This window comes from Sarcophilus harrisii, chromosome 3 (assembly GCF_902635505.1).
Source record: "Sarcophilus harrisii chromosome 3, mSarHar1.11, whole genome shotgun sequence".
Taxonomy (NCBI): Eukaryota; Metazoa; Chordata; class Mammalia; order Dasyuromorphia; family Dasyuridae; genus Sarcophilus; species Sarcophilus harrisii.
The window spans coordinates 235494542-235512405 of NC_045428.1; the positions used below are offsets into that span (position 1 = coordinate 235494542).

General features: G+C 32.7%; 1 protein-coding gene across 1 annotated transcript in view; it reads right to left on the minus strand.

Annotated features, from left to right (window-relative positions):
• UBASH3A (ubiquitin associated and SH3 domain containing A) overlaps positions 1 to 17864 on the minus strand; it is an 83716-nt gene that overhangs the window by 26033 nt on the left and 39819 nt on the right. The window contains exons 5-7 of the mRNA XM_012544360.3: positions 16744 to 16913; positions 10791 to 10999; positions 1516 to 1639 (exon numbers count right to left, since the gene is read on the minus strand). Of these exons, the coding sequence (XP_012399814.1) occupies positions 1516 to 1639; positions 10791 to 10999; positions 16744 to 16913 (503 nt within the window). The remainder of the gene's footprint in view (positions 1 to 1515; positions 1640 to 10790; positions 11000 to 16743; positions 16914 to 17864) is intronic.

A 17864-nucleotide genomic window follows, 5' to 3' on the forward strand; every position in this document is an offset into this window, starting at 1 on the left:
ACAGAACAGAAGAGAGGGATAAATTCTGAGTTGAAAAGTTTGCCTTCCCTGGTAAAGGTAAGAAGTTAATCTTTGTTGCTTTTAAATTCTAGGCTTTGTGTTCTCTTCTTGCCTTCTATTTCCCTCCTCCCTCTTCATTAATGGCATTGTTTTTTCTTCCTACCTATATATCAAGTTTGAAGTTAGAGAGACAAAATGCTCAGAAAGAAGGGGATAGTCCTATTGTAGTCCTAATCAGACGATATCTGGCTCATATTTATTCCTGGGAAATATAATGAAAATTTGTAGATTGTTCAGAGAAGGACAACAAGGATAGTAAAAGGTCTTTTAAGCTTTATTTTTGAGGATGGCTGAAGGAATTGGATATGTTTACTTAGTAGGAGAAAAGTATTAGATAAGATATGATAATAGCTTTCAAGTATTTGAAGGATCTTCCTGTGAAAGGTTCAAATTTATTTTTGGTTGAACTGGAGGGCAGAATTAGGTTCAAATGTAATTTTAGATTTGATATGAGGAAAAAATTTCTTAATGTAATTGATCGGTCAATGAGCCAATGTAATCTCCACGTGGATTTCAGAGCATGTACAAATATTGATTTTATTTTGCTTGCCATATGAATTAAGAGGAGCCTTTCTGTTGACTGCTAAGCGAGAATTGAAAATGACTTCAAAAGATATTAAGGCCTTGGTCTTTATCTCACCAGTGGTTGTGTGTAGGTTGATAAGATACATAGTTTTATTATGGTAGTTATTTCAAATTCGATTGTACTTCCTCTTAAGATTTCCTTTCTCTAGAGGTCTTTAAGCAAAGGCTTAATGAACACGTCTCTAGTATGTGGTAAAGAGTATGCTTGTTCAGGTTTGGTCTCATCTAAATGTCTTAGAAGGCCCCTTTCAACTCTAATATTTTATTAATTCAGTTCAATTTAGAATACTACTTGTGCAAACTTGGTATTTTTTTCTATGTTGTATAAGCCTGCTATATTCTCATGTATTTAGCTTAATGTCTAAGTGTCTATATAGAGATACTTTCCCCCTCTTCCTCCATTTTCAATTTAAAGACATCTTAAACAGATCAACAAACTTCCAGAACCAAGTATTCTCTCTACAACTCACTTTATATGGACTCTTTTCGTAGGCAAGGGTCCACAATTGGAGAATTTTATGCCAGATTCAGTTCTCTGTTACAATCGGTGCTCAGCAATTTGACAGCGGAGTTATAAAAATGCCAGGTATTATTATTTGCAAAAAAGTTCATATATAAAGATGATCCCTTTCAGCAGGGACCAGGATACAGGACATGTGTGTAGTAATTATGCTTTATGCTTCATAGTATAAAGTTTTGTTGCAAATATTGCACAATTTCTAAGTTAATATTAAAAACGTATTAACATTTAATAAATGAGATGGATTCAGTGGAACATGTTTTAAATGAATTTTCTTTATGAATATAAGATTTCATTCAAATATATGATTGACAATGTGTAAGTAGTTTTAATATGAAGATTTTGATTACCTGCAAAGTTTGTATTTTGCTTGCCTTTGTAGTCATTAGTGAATGATGGGATTTATAGTTCATTGTAGTATTGTGCTCACTTTCCTTGGAGTCCAGTCCAAAGGCCAGACTAAATGTATAAGTTCTGATAGGAATAGAAACAATAGAGAAACACTGAGAAATCCAATCAGAGCTTTGTGTCTCAAAAAATAACACTTTCCATACCATTATAAAATATCTATGAAGCCTACATGCACATAGCTATAATTTTTTATTTATAGTAAAATCTGCTCTTTTCAAATCTTAGATTATTATTAGTAAATGCATTCAATAAGGCATTTGTCAAGTCCTCAGTATGTATATTGTGAAGAATACAAAAAAATAAATTGTTGCTGATAAAATAATTATTACAAAGGTAGAGTCCTACTCAATTGACTCATTATAAGGTAAAAGTGACTCAATTCTTGAGGGTTAGGAAATCAGAGTGCAAGTTCTGGTAAGTTTTCCTAAACTCAAAAGGCTCTGAAATTAGGAAGATGAAAATGTATTGAGATGTGACATACTAGAAGAGTTAGATATGAAAGAATTCTCTCTCATTTAGGTAAAGAGAGGCAGGGAAGACTGACAGAGAAGAGATTTGAATTGTATCTTGAAGGCAAGTAAACAATGAGCAAATGCAGTAAATATCTAAGAAAAGCATTTACTCACGTGTAGGTAAAGGCATTAAAAACACGGAGTCAGGAAAGTTTGGAAGTTAAAAAGCTTTCTTTTTCATTTAACCAAAAATAATTTTTAGTCCAGTCCTTTGAGACTTATCTAAATGAAGGAAATCTTATCTGTATTTGTTCAAATTCTCAGGAAACAATGCCTTCTATTAATACTTTTACAAAAAATAAAAAGAAGAAGAAGAAAGAAAAAAAAAACTAAAGTACTATAAAATGGAATATTGGTCGTCATTAGACATAGAATGGAAGTATCTTAAGATATGCCTTTCCTTATGCTTAGTACAAGAGTCCCAGGCACTGATAGCACTCTCTCTGTGCCACAGATCTCCATAGACATCATTTGAGGGAAGCAATTTGTGAAGAAGCCAGGATTCTTTTCAACTGACACAAAGTGGGCAAGCAAATAAACTTAACAAAAATAGCAAAGCACCCTGACAAACAGACAGGATGTAGCACTAGGCAAGTCAAATTAGCAACTTCACCTTGACTTCTATCTCCCCTCAGATTCCAATATGGATAGCATGGAATCCTAAACCTAAGAGCATCTGAAATGGTAGGAATGCCCTCAGACCACCAGTTCTAATTGTTATCTAATCAGATTTAATTCTAGCCTCATAGTCACTATTGAAAAGAGTGCTCATTGTAGTGAAGGGATCACCTTCCCCACTATTACCAGTAATAACTGCTGACCAACTAACAAGAACAAGCAAATAGTCACATGAGAGTGGGCAGAAGTGGACACATGGGGCCCCCAGAACACGTCTGGCTTCTAAATCAGTCCTCACAGCCATTATCTAAAGAAAAAACTCTTGTGAGGAAGGAGATAGTTATCCTATTCAATTGCTAACCAATTGCCATTCATAGGACAGGAAAGATGGCTTAGCTGAAATAGCAAGGCACCCTGAAAGAAAGACAGGAGACACCATGTGCCAGGTAAATCAAATCGCTGTCTTGACTACCATCTCCCTTAAGATCTCAATGTAGACAGCTCAGAATTGTGAACCCCAGAGCCTTAGAAAGTGCTTTCAGTCCTTGCCCATAGCCTGGCATATTTTCCTGCAGGTGCTATAGCCATAACTGCTGAAGCCCCAGAAAAGAAAGTTCTTGATAAAAAACAAAAAAACAAAAAAATAAAAAACTTGGTTCTGTCAGAAACTACTATGATTTTATCAGTGGAAATGACATTTTAAAAAAGGCATTATTGAGTGCTGTGCTCTTGTACCCTAAAAATCATGGGACTTTTTCTTTCTGACATAAAGCTGAAACTTTCCATATATGTTGTCTTACTCATTAAAATATGAGCTTCTTGAAAGCAGTGATTATCTTTGTTTACAATAGATTTTTTTTTTCATTAGTTTATTCGTTCATTCATGCCATGAAAAGATTAGCATAATGATTAGATGGAATAAGTTTCTTAATTACTTTATTTAGGAGAAATATTTCCCTTTTGAATAGCTACAGAGGAGACCCTTTGAAGAATGTGGTCAAAGAGGGATTGAATAATTTTAGGAAAACAAAAGTATTAGATGTGTGCCAATAGGAATTAGAAATTGAGTGGATACCCCAGTTGGGAAATGACTAAATAAATTATAGCACATGAGTATAATGGAATATTATTGCTCTATAAGAAATGATCAGCAGACTGATTTGAGAAAAGGAATTCACAAGAATTGATGCTGAGTAAAGTGAGCATAACCAAGAAGACCATGGTACATAGTAACAAGAATATGTGATGATCAATTGTGATTAACTTGGTTTTTTTCAGCAGTGCAGTGATTCAAGGCAATTCCAATTGATTTGGGATGGAAAATAACCATATGCATCCAGAGAGAGAGCTATAGAGACTGAATGTAGGTTAAAGTATAGTATTTTTGCCTTTTACTTTAGTTTAGTTTTTTTTTCTCATTCGCTCCTTCCCCTGCCCCCCCACCATTTGACCTGATTTTTCTTGTATATGACAAATATGAAAATATGTTTTAAAGGATTACAAGTATTTAACTTATCTCAGATTGCTTACTGTCTTGGGGAGGGGAGGAAGAAATAAAATTTGGAATACAAAGTCTTCACAAAAAGGAATGTTGAAAACTATCTTTTTTTTGGGGGAAAAATATATATTTGGGAAAATAAAATATTATTGAGGAAAAAAAGAATGTGTCAAAAATTAAGTGATGAACCAACTAACTTTCAGGCATTTATAACAAAAAGAACAGAATTCAAAGGAAATTCTATATAAAAGATCCAGAAGAAATATAAGGAAATCATCAAAGGCTAATTAAAAGGCACTAATTAAGGTTAAACTGTTTTCATGTATCTTTCATGATATATGAAACTGTTTTCAGTATTCTTAAAACCATTATTATTACTGAGTTAGTTTGAAAGAAAACTTGGGGCTGAGTTGTGTATGATGAAATGATTCTAAAAAACCAAAACAGAGTAGGAAAAAAATTAAAAGGAGAAATTATCTTATGAAAATGGGGCATGAAAAGCAAAACTAATAGAAAGGAAGCAGATGGCAGCAGAAGGTTGGTGATACTGAAATTTTATTCTCAACTGGATTGAAGAGGAAACAGCATATTCATTTGAAGAATGTGAACTACTTTAGAAGTTTGTGAACTACTACAGAGGTGAAAAAACTGTGGAAAAAAATTTTTAGAAGGGTGTATAGATTAAGATTAGGAAGGTAGGGTGAATAGATAAGGGAGGAACTTTTAAAGAGCTGGATAAAATGAAGATAAGTGAAGATAAGAGGACAGGAGGTAAGGTAACAGAAATAGGGTGAAAAGAGAGCCTAAAAAGGAAAATAATGAGTAAAAGCTTGCCATAGACCAATATCTAACACCATTTGCCAAGATAAGGTCAAAATGGATACATGATGCATATAATGGATTTAACACATATTTTTACATGTTTAACATATAGTGGATTACTTGCCATCTAGGGGAGGAGGTGGGAGGAAGTGGGGGGGAATTGGAACACATAGTTTTGCAAGGGTCAATGTTGAAAAATTATGCATGTTTTGAAAATAAAAACTTTTATAAAAAACAAATAAACAAACAAAAAACAAAAACCAAAATGGATACATGACCTAGATAGAAAGAGAGATTACAAAAAAGTTACATGGAGCATATTATTTCTCATATGTATGGATAGGTGAACAATTCATTAATAAACAAGAGACAGCAAAGTTAAGTAGAAAATGGATAATTTGGACTATATGATATTAAAAAGGTTTTGTATAAATAAAATAAATGTAGCCAAGATCAAAAGGAAAACGGAAGATTGGGAAAACATTTTTACAGATAGTTTTATCATAAAGGTATTTCTAAAATATATAAAGAATTTTACAAATCTATAATATTAATCATTCCTCAACTGATAAATGGTGAAAAGATATAAATAGGCACTTTTTAGATGAAGAAATCCACTGTGCCATCTAGCTGCCTCATAAACTTTTCTGTTACTGTCAAGGGCACTTCCATCTTCCTTGCAACCTCGGCTTCCAATTTATTACAAGCAGAAAGAATTTTTAGAAGATAATTGGAGACATTTTATAAGAAGCTCAGATGCAGTGGCTGGAGCACTAGACTTGGAGTAAAGAATATCTGAATTCAAATTTTAACTCCAAACATAATACTCCAATCATTTAAATACTGTTTGCTTCAGCTTTCTCAATTGTAAAAAGAATACAATAGTAACACCTAGCTCATAGAGTTGCTATGAGGTTAGAATCATTCCCTTTCCCAATTAGTAGCCCTCAAATTGTTTACTTTCATTTTTTGCTATTTTCAATATACTATTTACAAAATATATTGAATACCTGTTTTGCAGTGAGTATGAAGAATTGCTTACTTGGAGATTATATCAGACATGGGTTGAGGACTCTAGAGATGATATTTTCAGCAATATTCATGTCATGTACTAATGAAATTCCAAGCTGTAGCTTGCAGCATTGCAGTTATATGACAGAAGAAGAAAGTGGTCACAGCATATGCAAGCTGAGCCCTTCTTGTGATTAATGCAGATATACCACAATTTTTTTGGAGGTTAAAGAGAAAGGTGGCTAGCTGTTTGCCTGTCAGGTCTAGGCAAATACTATCTGATTGACCACTTAAATATTGCACTCTCTCCCTGGATAATTTTTTAAAAATCTATTTATTTTTTAATACACATTGCTTTTTGAAACATGTTGGGAAAGAAAAATCAGATCAAAAGTGAAAAACCATGGGAGAGAAAAAAAAACAGAAAAAGGAAGTGAACATACCATGTGTTGATTTACATTCAATGTCCATAGTTCTTTTTCTGGATGTAGATGGTATTTCCTGTCCAAAGTCTATTGGGCTTGCTTTGGATCACTGAACCACTGAGAAGAACCAAGTCTTTCATAGCTGATCATCACATATTTTTGCTGTTAATGTGTACAATGTATTCCTAATTCTGCTTGTTTCACTTAGTATCAGTTCATGTAAATCTTGTCAGATCTTTCTAAAATCAGCTTGTTCATCATTTTTTAATAGAACAATAATATTCCATTATGTACATATACCACAAATTATTCAGTCATTTCCCAATTGATGAACATCTACTCATTTTCCAATTTTTTACTACCACAAAAAGAGTTGCTACAAATATTTTTGCACATGTGAATCCTTTCCCCCTTTTTTATGATTTTCTTGGGATACAGATCCAGTAGTGGCAATACTGGATCAAAAGGTATGCACAGTTTGCCAGTCTTCTGGATATATTTCCAGATTAAGTTTCAGAATGGTTGGATCATTTCACAACTCTACCAACAATGCATTAGTATTCCAGTTTTCCCACATCCCCTCCAACATTTATCATTCTCTTTTGCTGTCAGTTTAGCCAATCTGACAGGGTGAGATGGTACCTCAGTTATTTTAATTTGCATTTCTCTAAATAATACTGATTTAGAGCATTTTTTCATATGACTATAGATGACTTTAATTTTATCATCTGAAAATTGTTCATGTCTTTACACATTTATCAATTGAGGAATGACTGTATTCTTATAAATTTGACACAGTTCTTTACATATTTTAGAAATGAGAACTTTATCAGAAACACTGGCTGTAAAGATTTTTTCCCCCAGCTTTGTACTTCTCTTTTAATCTTGTTTCTGATGGTTTTGTTTGTGCAAAATTTAAAAAATTTAATATAATCAAAGTTGTCCATTTTGTCTTTCATAATGTTGTCTAGTTCTTCTTTGGTTATAAATTCCTCCCTTCTCCAAAGATCTGATAAATAAATTATCTCTTTCTCTCCTAATTTGTTTATGATATCATCCTTTATGCTTAAATCATGCACACATTTTGAATTTCTTTTGGTATAAGGTATGAAACATAGGTCTATCTGACTTTATAATTAATATAATGAAACAGTGTCTTTCTGTAGGCTTAAAGAAGGCAGAAGATGAGATAATTTGGAATTCTGCCACTACTAAAGTACCCCAAATATTCTAAAGCTTGTATTCATAGCATACATATAAAATTGGCATACTAACAACTATATAAAAAGCCCTATTGTTTAATAATAATTATAACTAGTATTTATGCTGTTTTACATAGTGCCATACATATCTTTATTCCTCATAACAACCTTAGGTGGTAGGTATTATTATTCTTTCCATTTTACAAGTGAGAAAATCGAAGTTCAGAGACATTAGATGATTTACTCAGGGCCAAACATCTAATGAATATCTGTAACAGATATTTGAATTTGTGTCTTCCTGATTCCAAATTCAGCTCTGTCCCCTGTGTATGTCATCTAGCTGCCTCATTTCTACTTTTATTTTGTCTACTAACTACAATTTATCAACTATTAAAAATACATACACATTTGATTCAATAAATCAATACATCATCACAATTTTTTTCTTCAACTAATATGTATGTGTGTGTGTGTGTGTGTGTGTGTCATAAAATTTCATGACAGAAAAAATAAACAAGAGACCATTTGGTTCAATGGCCCTCTAGTTATTAATGTCAACAAAATATAAAAATGGGAAAAATGATACTTCCTAAAAGTAATCACCTTACTTTCAAACAATAAGATGATTGAAGCCATTTCAAATGATCTTGTGATAAAGAGAATCATCTACACCCAGAGAGAGGACTGTGGGAACAGAATGTGGATCACAACATAGCATTTTCATTCTTTTTGTTGTTTGCTTGTGTTTTGTTTTCTTTCTCATTATTTTCTTTTTTGATCTGATTTTTCTTGTGCAGCAATATAATTTTATAAACATATATACATATATTGGATTTAACATATATTTTAATATGTTTAATATATATTGGATTACCTGCCATCTAGGGGAGGGGGTTGAGGGAAGGAGGGGAAGATTTGGAACACAAGGTTTTGCAAAGATTAGTATTGAAAAACTATCCATGCTTATGTTTTGAAAATAAAAAGCTTGGGGCAGCTAGGTGATGCAATGGATAGAGTACCACCTGAAGTTGGGAAGACCTGAATTCAAATCTGACCTCAGACACTTAACATTCCCTAGTGTGACCCTGGGCAAGTCACTTAACCCCAATTGCCTCAGCAAAAAAAAAGAAAAAGAAAAAGTAAAGAAAAAAAGAATGAAAAAGAAAAAGCTTTAATAAAAAAATAAAAGTAGGTCAACATTAAAAAAAATATCCAGCATAAAATCCAAATGGAGAAAACAATTCATGTAGATGATGAGATCCTCTAGAGGATGCTATTTTTGGTTGATATTATACTGCTTATAATAAAGCACCATCCATAATATTACAGAGCTTCCTAAATAAAATTTGTTATTGCTCAAAAATGCTCAGCATAATAACCAATTAAGTGAATGAAAAACAAAATGGATGACAAATATCTACTGTCCAGATTAGGATGTGCAGTTGCAGTGTAACCCCTGTGTCAAGCCTCAACCTATGCCAGTCCCACATTGGGACTCTAAATAAATCTTTTTAAAGCATAGCTTCTAATTGGTTTCTAGCTTGGAAAAAAAAGATGGAAGAGTTCAACTGCACTTCAAATTGACTCTGACTCTAGAGTCATTAGAAGAACTGACAGTCTCCACATTGTCCCTCTCCCTAACTTGCTTCTCTAGAGTCTTAGGATAATTGTCCATTGGGTAAAATCCAGGGCACTTTGTTGAACTGAGTTATCTTGTTCCCAATAGGAAAATTCCTTCACTCTGTATTATTTACTACACATTCTTCTATGATTCTCTTTTGTTATGATTAAGATAAATAAGTTTCTTTACTATTCATTACATATGTTCTTTGTGAAACTAGTATTAGATGATGAAGAGGTCAAGCCTTGGATATAGAGCTTGGGCTTTTATTTTTTCTCCCCAAATGACAAAGCTAACAAAAGTTAGAAGGAACCTAATCATATCTTCTGGACTAATAATATTTAAGGGAGCAGCCAGATATAATTTTTATGTGGTAGCCCCGCTGCCTTTGAGGAGAGCAGGGTGGTGGCCTCCAGTCTCAAGCTCCTCCTTTCCCTCCTGACAGAAATGAAAATCTCCCTTGGAGAAGAATAGAGGGAGAAGAGGCTAGAAATATATAAAGAAAGACACTTGCCACATGGGCCACTCTGCAATATAGGCATGTGCATTACTTACCCTATCTATTCCTATTAATACAGAAGGAGCTGGGTATATAATTTGGACTATTGACAGCTAACTGGCTCCAAAATTTAAGAAAAAGAAGAAAGTGCTCAGGATTGTCTTTGGGAAACTTTATGGTGTTTTTTTAGTGATCCTAAACAAACAAAAAAGTCCTTGAAAAAAAACTGTTCTTCTGGTGGTCCTTTATACAAATCATGCCATATAAATATTTTCAACAAATTAAAATTTAGAGTTAACCAAAAATAGCATTGCTGACATAAGCATACTGCTACATAAAACTAACCACATCTTATTAAAAAGTAAGTGGAGACTGCAAAAGAAGGAGGGTCAATTAGGTGGTAAAAATAAGAGCATACACAACCCTCATGTACCACTGATATTAAATGTCAAGTAATTATTAAAGTACAAGTAAAGTATTAAAGTAAAAATTAAAGTAATATCCTTAGTAATTTTAATGGACTTACCTAGAATGATTTGTGAGAAAATATACAAAGGATAGACCAATAGAAAGACTTAATCTTCAATACTGGAAGGAATACTCACATTCATAAAATCACAAAAGCATTAAAGTATGAAAACACCTTTAATTTGAATATTTTCTTGAAGTGCTTTCACTTATATTGTTTTCTTTAATACTCATAAATTTTGACATTTTTCAAACTACAAAATTTGCGTTTTTTCAATGACGGCTGCAGAATCTTAAGAACAAATCAGGAAATTTATTATAAACGTATACAAATCAATAAGGAAACACAAATCATCTAATAAAAATGAAATAATTCTAAAGTCAATACATATACACACACATAGATTTAGCTCAGTTTTTGGGATATATTTTGTGAGTTAAATGGAAAGAAAATAATACATTCTCCCTCTTATAAACATATACATACATGCTTTAATTTGAGGTGTAATTGTCACTCCAAGGCAGTATTTACACTAACCTGTGTTTAACCCACGTATCAGACTCATTGACTCTCTCTGTGTAATTCTCAGGCACAAAGCCCCTGCAGCCCGTTCGATGGGAGATCCCAATAACCCAACCTTCACTGGCTTCAGCTTGTTGGGTTCGATCAACAAAGATGTATTCACCGGCAGTAAGCATCAACTCATCCATGTTTTGAGGCTTATACTGGAATAGTGCTCTCAGTGTCTAGAAAGGTAGGAAATTCTTTTCAGGAATTGCAAAACAATTTGCTTTGGGGAGCAATTGCAACATATACAAATTAAGAAAACTTCTTTAAAATCCTATATCCAGAATCAAAATAATATATAGTGTAAATTATCAATGTCAAATTGAAAATACAGACAACATAGTATCCTGCCTAACTAGCTGTGTGACCAAGTCTCTTAGCCCTGTTTGCCTCAGTTTCCTTATCTGTAAAATGAGTTGGAGAAGGAAATGGCAAACCATTCCATTATCTCTGCCAAGAAAATCCTAAAAGAGATCATAAAGAGTTGAACACAAGTAAAAACAATGACTAAACAACAAAAGCCAAATTCGAATAGAAGTGGGGGCCACTAAATTGTACATCAGAATCCCTGTGGGTCACATTTGACTTAATTTTAAAATATAATATAATTTCTCTTTTATTGTATTTTCATTTATTTTATTAAGCATTTCCCAAATACATTTTTAAAAACTTTGGGCCCTACTCAGTGGTGTTATGTGCTGCATGTTTGACACCTTCAATAAAAATGATTGTGTGTAGGAAAAACAACAAAACAAAACAAAAATACATTAAAGAACAAGAGATCAGAAGGGGCCATGAAAGCAAACAAAAATATGTACTTTACAAACTAGTTATAAAGAATTTTAAGATTATGGTTTTATGTATGATTTTTTCATTTTAAAAACATTTATTGAATGTTTTGTTAATGATTATATGCTAAATATAGAATAAAAATGTTATCCCATTGGCAAATAATGAAGTGCTTCTATGAATTTCTACACACTATGATATAGCTTGGCCCCTCCAAGATCATTCCAAAGTCTAAAAAAGATTAAAAAAATACTTTATTGGGCTATCAAATATCTAACAAAAAGTTCTTTCCTTAATAATTATAGCACAAATGGGAGTTAAAAAATAAATGTTGGTAATCACATTTTGACAGTCACCTCCCTCTAATATGAAATGTTTTGAAACTAGATTTTCAGAGGGCGTTCAGCCATTATCAACTACCTGACATGAAGAATAATAGATTACTAAGATACCAGGAATATAATAACAAATAAGATTTATATTATACTTTAAAGTTTCTATAATACTTTACACATATGAACTCTCTGTCCTCAATGCAATCTCATACTTAGATTTGTGATATCACTGGTAAAGGGAATTAACTCCTGGTAAGGAGATTTCCTCTACTAATATGAATTGGTCACTCTCTACAATTTATCATCTTATGACTACTTGTGAGAGCAGCATGAAATGATCATTGCAAAGTTGGACTCAGAAAAAAAGCAATCTAACTTCAAACTAGTTATATAATGCTAGTCAAGTCACTTAGTCTCTTAGTGCTCTTTACCTATGCAATGTTTTTGAGACCCTCTAATTTCAACCATCTCCCCCAAATTCTCCAAGACCAAAAGTATTAATCTCCATTTCACAGGTAAGGAAATTGAGACTCAGAGTGGTTAAATTATTTTATATTTGTTATATTATTTGTAAACATACAATCAGAAACAGACTTGAACCCAGGTTCCACTATGAGGTGGTATACACCTGATATATATATATGTGTGTGTGTGTGTGTGTGTGTTAAACTCAAATAGAAATAGGGGAAACTAAATCATACATAAGGGTTTTTGAAGACTACAAAAAGCAAAACACAAATGAACATTCCCTATGCTTTGTCGCACTTTTATTTATTTCATTATTTTCTAATTATACTTTAATCTAATTCAGGTGGCATATTTAACACCAATGTAGTATGTTTGATTTAGACAAATTTCATTCCCTTATTTCCCAATTCTTGTTTAAGACAGTGCAATTTCCCTGTCTTCCAAATTATTACTTGACCTTGGGCCTGTGGTGTTTGTGTCATAAAAAAAGATGATGGAACACTGATGACAATTATTATTTTCTTTAAAAAGAAAATCTCAGAAGCAGGACAGCTCTAAACAGGAATAAGGTAATGCATAAGGATGAAGGTGATATGGAAAGATTTGAAAGCTGGCTTTGTAACAGAGGTGCTCAAGAGAGAAGATAAGAGTAGTGATGAATCTGGACATAAATATATTATATTGAATACTAGTTCATCCATGAGATCCATGAGATTTAGGCTCTTCATTCCATGACATGAGGAAACATGAACATGTTTACTTGGAAGTCAAGCTATCCAAGCTAGTGGCAACTGAATTCAGGAATCCACAGGAAGCTGTGGATTATGAAGCCATAGTCTGAGAGAGACTTCTTAGCAGCTATTCAGGGCTTAATGCAGAAAATTGCAGTGTTTGATCTAGATGTTCTTATCCCATTGATGAATCTGGGATCTCAGTCACATACTCCTTTACTTCCTTCCCTGACCTTGTGGTAGTAGCTAGTGAAAGACTCTTCCCCATATACCTTAAAGAAGGTAAGGAGGAGGAGATATGAAGACCAGTGTCTGCGTTCCATTCAGAATTCATTTGTGATTTTATAAGGTTTAATAAACCACACTCACATAAAATTTAATTTTCTGTGTAATATCTATATTATCTGTAGCATATGTTGAGTAGCTGAAAAAACATTTCTTCTTTTGGGGAAAACTGGCTTTTCCTTCACAGAGACTCATAATGCATTGTAAGGGAAGTACATCAGAAAGATTGTGGACTGTGCACAAACATCCTGTAAAATGATACATGGGAGGCTCCTTCTTTGGTTGACGTGGCATTTAAAAGGCTTTAGTCATCCTTCTTTGGTTGAAGGGGCATTTAAAAGGCTTTAGTCATCTTCTATCCTTTTTTGCTTCATTGTTTTCTACTGTGTTCTTCATGGATAGTAGTGAATCCATCATTCAAAATGTCAAATAAGAGACAGCATTGTTAAGAGAGAGTGCTTTTAGCATTTTCTTCTTCTGAGGCCCCTTGTGGCCTTTTGAAAGGGACAGGTGAAGACCAGATTTTAAGGTCAGGAAGAGATTGAACCAAGGCAAAGTTTTGTGGCCAGTGTAGCATTGATACTCTAAACATTAAGGGATCACCTTTGGGGACAGGCCTTCAATACCTAGATTAGGATAGCTGAGACAAATCTTTCTTAGAATTTCTTCATTGCTTAAAGATGTGGATAGAACAGTAGCTTCAAGTCTCAATTCTATTCCAAATTTCAATAGGAAAAATTTCAATTTCAATTGGAAAATCCAATTCTATTCTACAATTCTGATTAAAATTTTCAATCTCTTTCTTCTCTGCCACAATTGAGGTTTCTTTTTTTCTTTCCCTTTTGCCTATTGCCTCCATGCTACTAATTCCTCTGGTTACCTGTTGAGGGCTCCCTTATTCCATTCAGTCTATCATAAATTTTATAGCTTTTAAAACTCTGTGTCATGACCTAATCCTGCTTTCTAGCAAAAGAGATCATGGTTGCTCTCAAAAAGGGGATGTTTTCCCATTCAATTACAAATTTCAGCTGCCAAATAGTTTTATCATGTAACATTGTATTTTGCAATGATTTTTTTTTTTTTGGTAGGACAGAAATCTTTCTTTTTTTGGCTCAACCACCTCAGGACATACTTAAATATAATATGAAGTCCCATCACCTTTAGTAGACAAGAAACAAAATAGTTTTTATTGAATTTAGGATGAAGAAAATATAATCTTTCATTTGAAAGAGTCAGCTTGAAGAACAACTTCCTTGATATAAGTGTAAGTACTGTTCCTTTAAGATGTGATCAATTTAGTTGCTGACAAAAGAAGAAAAAAGAAATAAACGTGAGAAGAATGTTAAGTTTTTCTAGAAGATGAATAGTTTTGTGGCTGAAAAGGTTCACCAAAAGAACTTTTGTCTTATAAAAATGGCTAAAGTACATGGGCAAAGAAATCAGAAAAGATGGAAGAAATGTGTTTACCAAAAGAGACAGGAAATGAACTTTTGAATAAGCAAAAAGGCTTATGTTATATTTTGTTTTTATACTCTTGTAAAGAATGCAAAATGATGTCCTTTAATATGAAAAGAGTTTGATAGTTGAAAGGTGGTAGAAAATGAATTTTTATGTCCTAAAAACTACTAAAATGTAAAGAAATAAAGTTTTTAGAGACACTGAATATTAAGAGGACTGAGGACTGAGAAATAGGTGAAGCTGCATGTTGTGTTCATGTTCTTACAATTCATTTTTGTGTAACTATTTTTAAGGATTAGGTTAAAATTCACAAAAATATCAAATATGATTACTGAAGACTATAAGATGATTAAATGAAGCCTTTTGCTTTTATAACTAACAGAAAAGGGAAGTTAGTTTTTCTTTACCTACTGAATAGTAGAAGGCACTAATTGAATCATTGAAAATGGTGAAGAACCTGGATAGAGTAATCGAGAATGGGCAGAAGAGAACTGAGGCAGTAAAGATTGAATGGGAAGGAAAAAGGCAGTTTCTGGCAGAATTGAGTGAAAAAAAAAATGCAGTAGGAAGACTAGATAACACAGGCTCCAGCTGCTTGTTCTTGATTCGCTAGAGCTGATGAACTACTTTCTAATGACATCTACATGTGAATTCTTTCACAAATGTGTCTCACAAATTCTGCTGGTTAAATAGAGAAAAATTAGACATGGTTAAGACAAGTTTTGCAGCAGATTTGTTGTTGAAAAGGCTAGCTGACGTAAGAAATGGAATCTAGGGGTGAATAAAGAACTGGCAGGACTTGTTTATATTGCTTGTGTAATGAGGGACTGATATATGCATTGTCCATATCAATAAGTTCAACTGATACAAATTCCTCATATGGCATAGCCATGATGATATAATGTAAATGCTTTGGATTTGCTTAATTAGAGAATTCTGAGGACCAGAAGGACAACAGTTATTGGAGAAACAGCTTTGTGTGGTATAGATGTTTCCAAATGAGAAGAATAAAGCCTGAATATACTCTAGAGTTATGATATGATTTTCTTGACTCATATTTATATTTCATTAAATATGTGTCCTCTCTCCCCATAGAGATTGAGTGCATTGGTGGGAGATTGATATCCAGGTTCCTAAGGCATAAATGTCACATCAGATACTTACTAGCTATGTGACTTTGAGTAAGTGACTTAAACTGTTTGCTTCACTTTCTTCATCTGTAAAATGGGGATATTAATGCCACTACCTCCCAGGATTTTTATGAGTATGAAATAAAATAATATTCATAAAAGCACGACACATTCAATGCTATGTAAATATTAACTATCATTATTACTTCATTTCTTTATATTAGCTTTGCACTGGTTATTAATATGTTTATTTTATTGTTAAGTAAATGATTATGTTTAAGATATAATGGTATCATCATTATGAATAATTGATTTTGTATAAATTGAACCATATAAAACCTATGTTTTTTTTCCACAATAAATGTTATAGTAGTGAATCTGAAGCATATATATTTCCCTAATATTTTCAAGTGTGACAATAACTTATAGAAGGAATATGTTTTACCTAGAATCCTGAGAGATTTTGAATATAGCCACAGTGGTGATCCTTCTCTGAGACCTGAGACTTACCAATGAAATTGCACATTGAGAGGAATGAGCTAATCTAGAAAGTGAATGGTCCATGTCCCAATTAAGGGGTATCCACACCAGATACATGTACATAGAGACATAAGAATTCTCTTAGTTAATATGATATCTTTTCTTCATTTCCACTCCTACCTCCCATATTAAAGGCAAAACCTTTCCATAAAATTGAAACTTCATGGGGAAGAAGTTTAAATCTTACCTGGTAATGCACAAAGCGCATATCCCTAGAATACAGAGCTGCAGTCCATTGACAATTGTATATTTGATCAATGGATTTTGCCAATTGTTCCAGAGTCTTTTGATGATGGGGATAAAATTTATGAGCAAGAGTAAGATGGAGTTGTTTAGTACATGGCTTTACAGTGCAATCTATAAAAAAATTTTAAATATCACAAAGTTATTTTAGAGATTTAATAAATTAAAAAATAATTAAACATGATATCTCATGTGGTAGTACTACACTGTTATTTAATTCTTAAACTGTTAAGTCACTTTTTGTGTTTGTGATACCACCCAATTTAACTATAAGTTTCTTGAGTGCAAGAATCTGTATTACACTTCTTTGTGTCCCTTGCAGTGCACATTTGCACATGGAAACACAGAGTAATAGAACATAGAGGTTGAAATGGCTTTAGAAATTATCTATTCAAAGCCCTTCATTTTACAGGTATTTAGGAGAGATTTAACTCAGTCCAGTACAATAATTCAGCTTAGGGATTGGAAATCAATAAAATGCTCATGAATAATAAAATTTAACAAAAATAAATTTATGGATTAAAGATTAAAAGGATATAATTTCTATTTCCTAATTTAAATGTAGGTTGTTTCCCTATATATACATTTAGACTGTGTTTTTTATGCCTTAGGTAGCAAAAAAGAAACACTGGTAGTTCAAATCCTAGTCTCCCAAATCAGATCACATTGTAAAAATATCCTCCTTGTCATCTTAAAAAAAAAAGCTATCTCAACATGCATATAAAAAGTGCCTTATACTACCATTTAGTATCAACATTCTTCTTCTTCTTTTTTTTTTTTTGGTAACTTTCAGTTTTATTGATGGTATTTTGTTTTTATATTTCACATATTTATATTTTCCCCACTTTATGAGAAGTTTCTTTTAACAACAACAACAACAACAAAAAACAACAGTAAAGTAAAACAAATATTATGGTGACCTCACTGAAACATTTTATATCTGTAAAACTCCTACCTATTTCAAAATGAACAAGGATCTCTTTTCTCTCTCATCTGCTATTCATTGAAAAAAAAATTCTTACAATAGATATGGATCATCATCAGCAAGGCAAATTCTACCATATA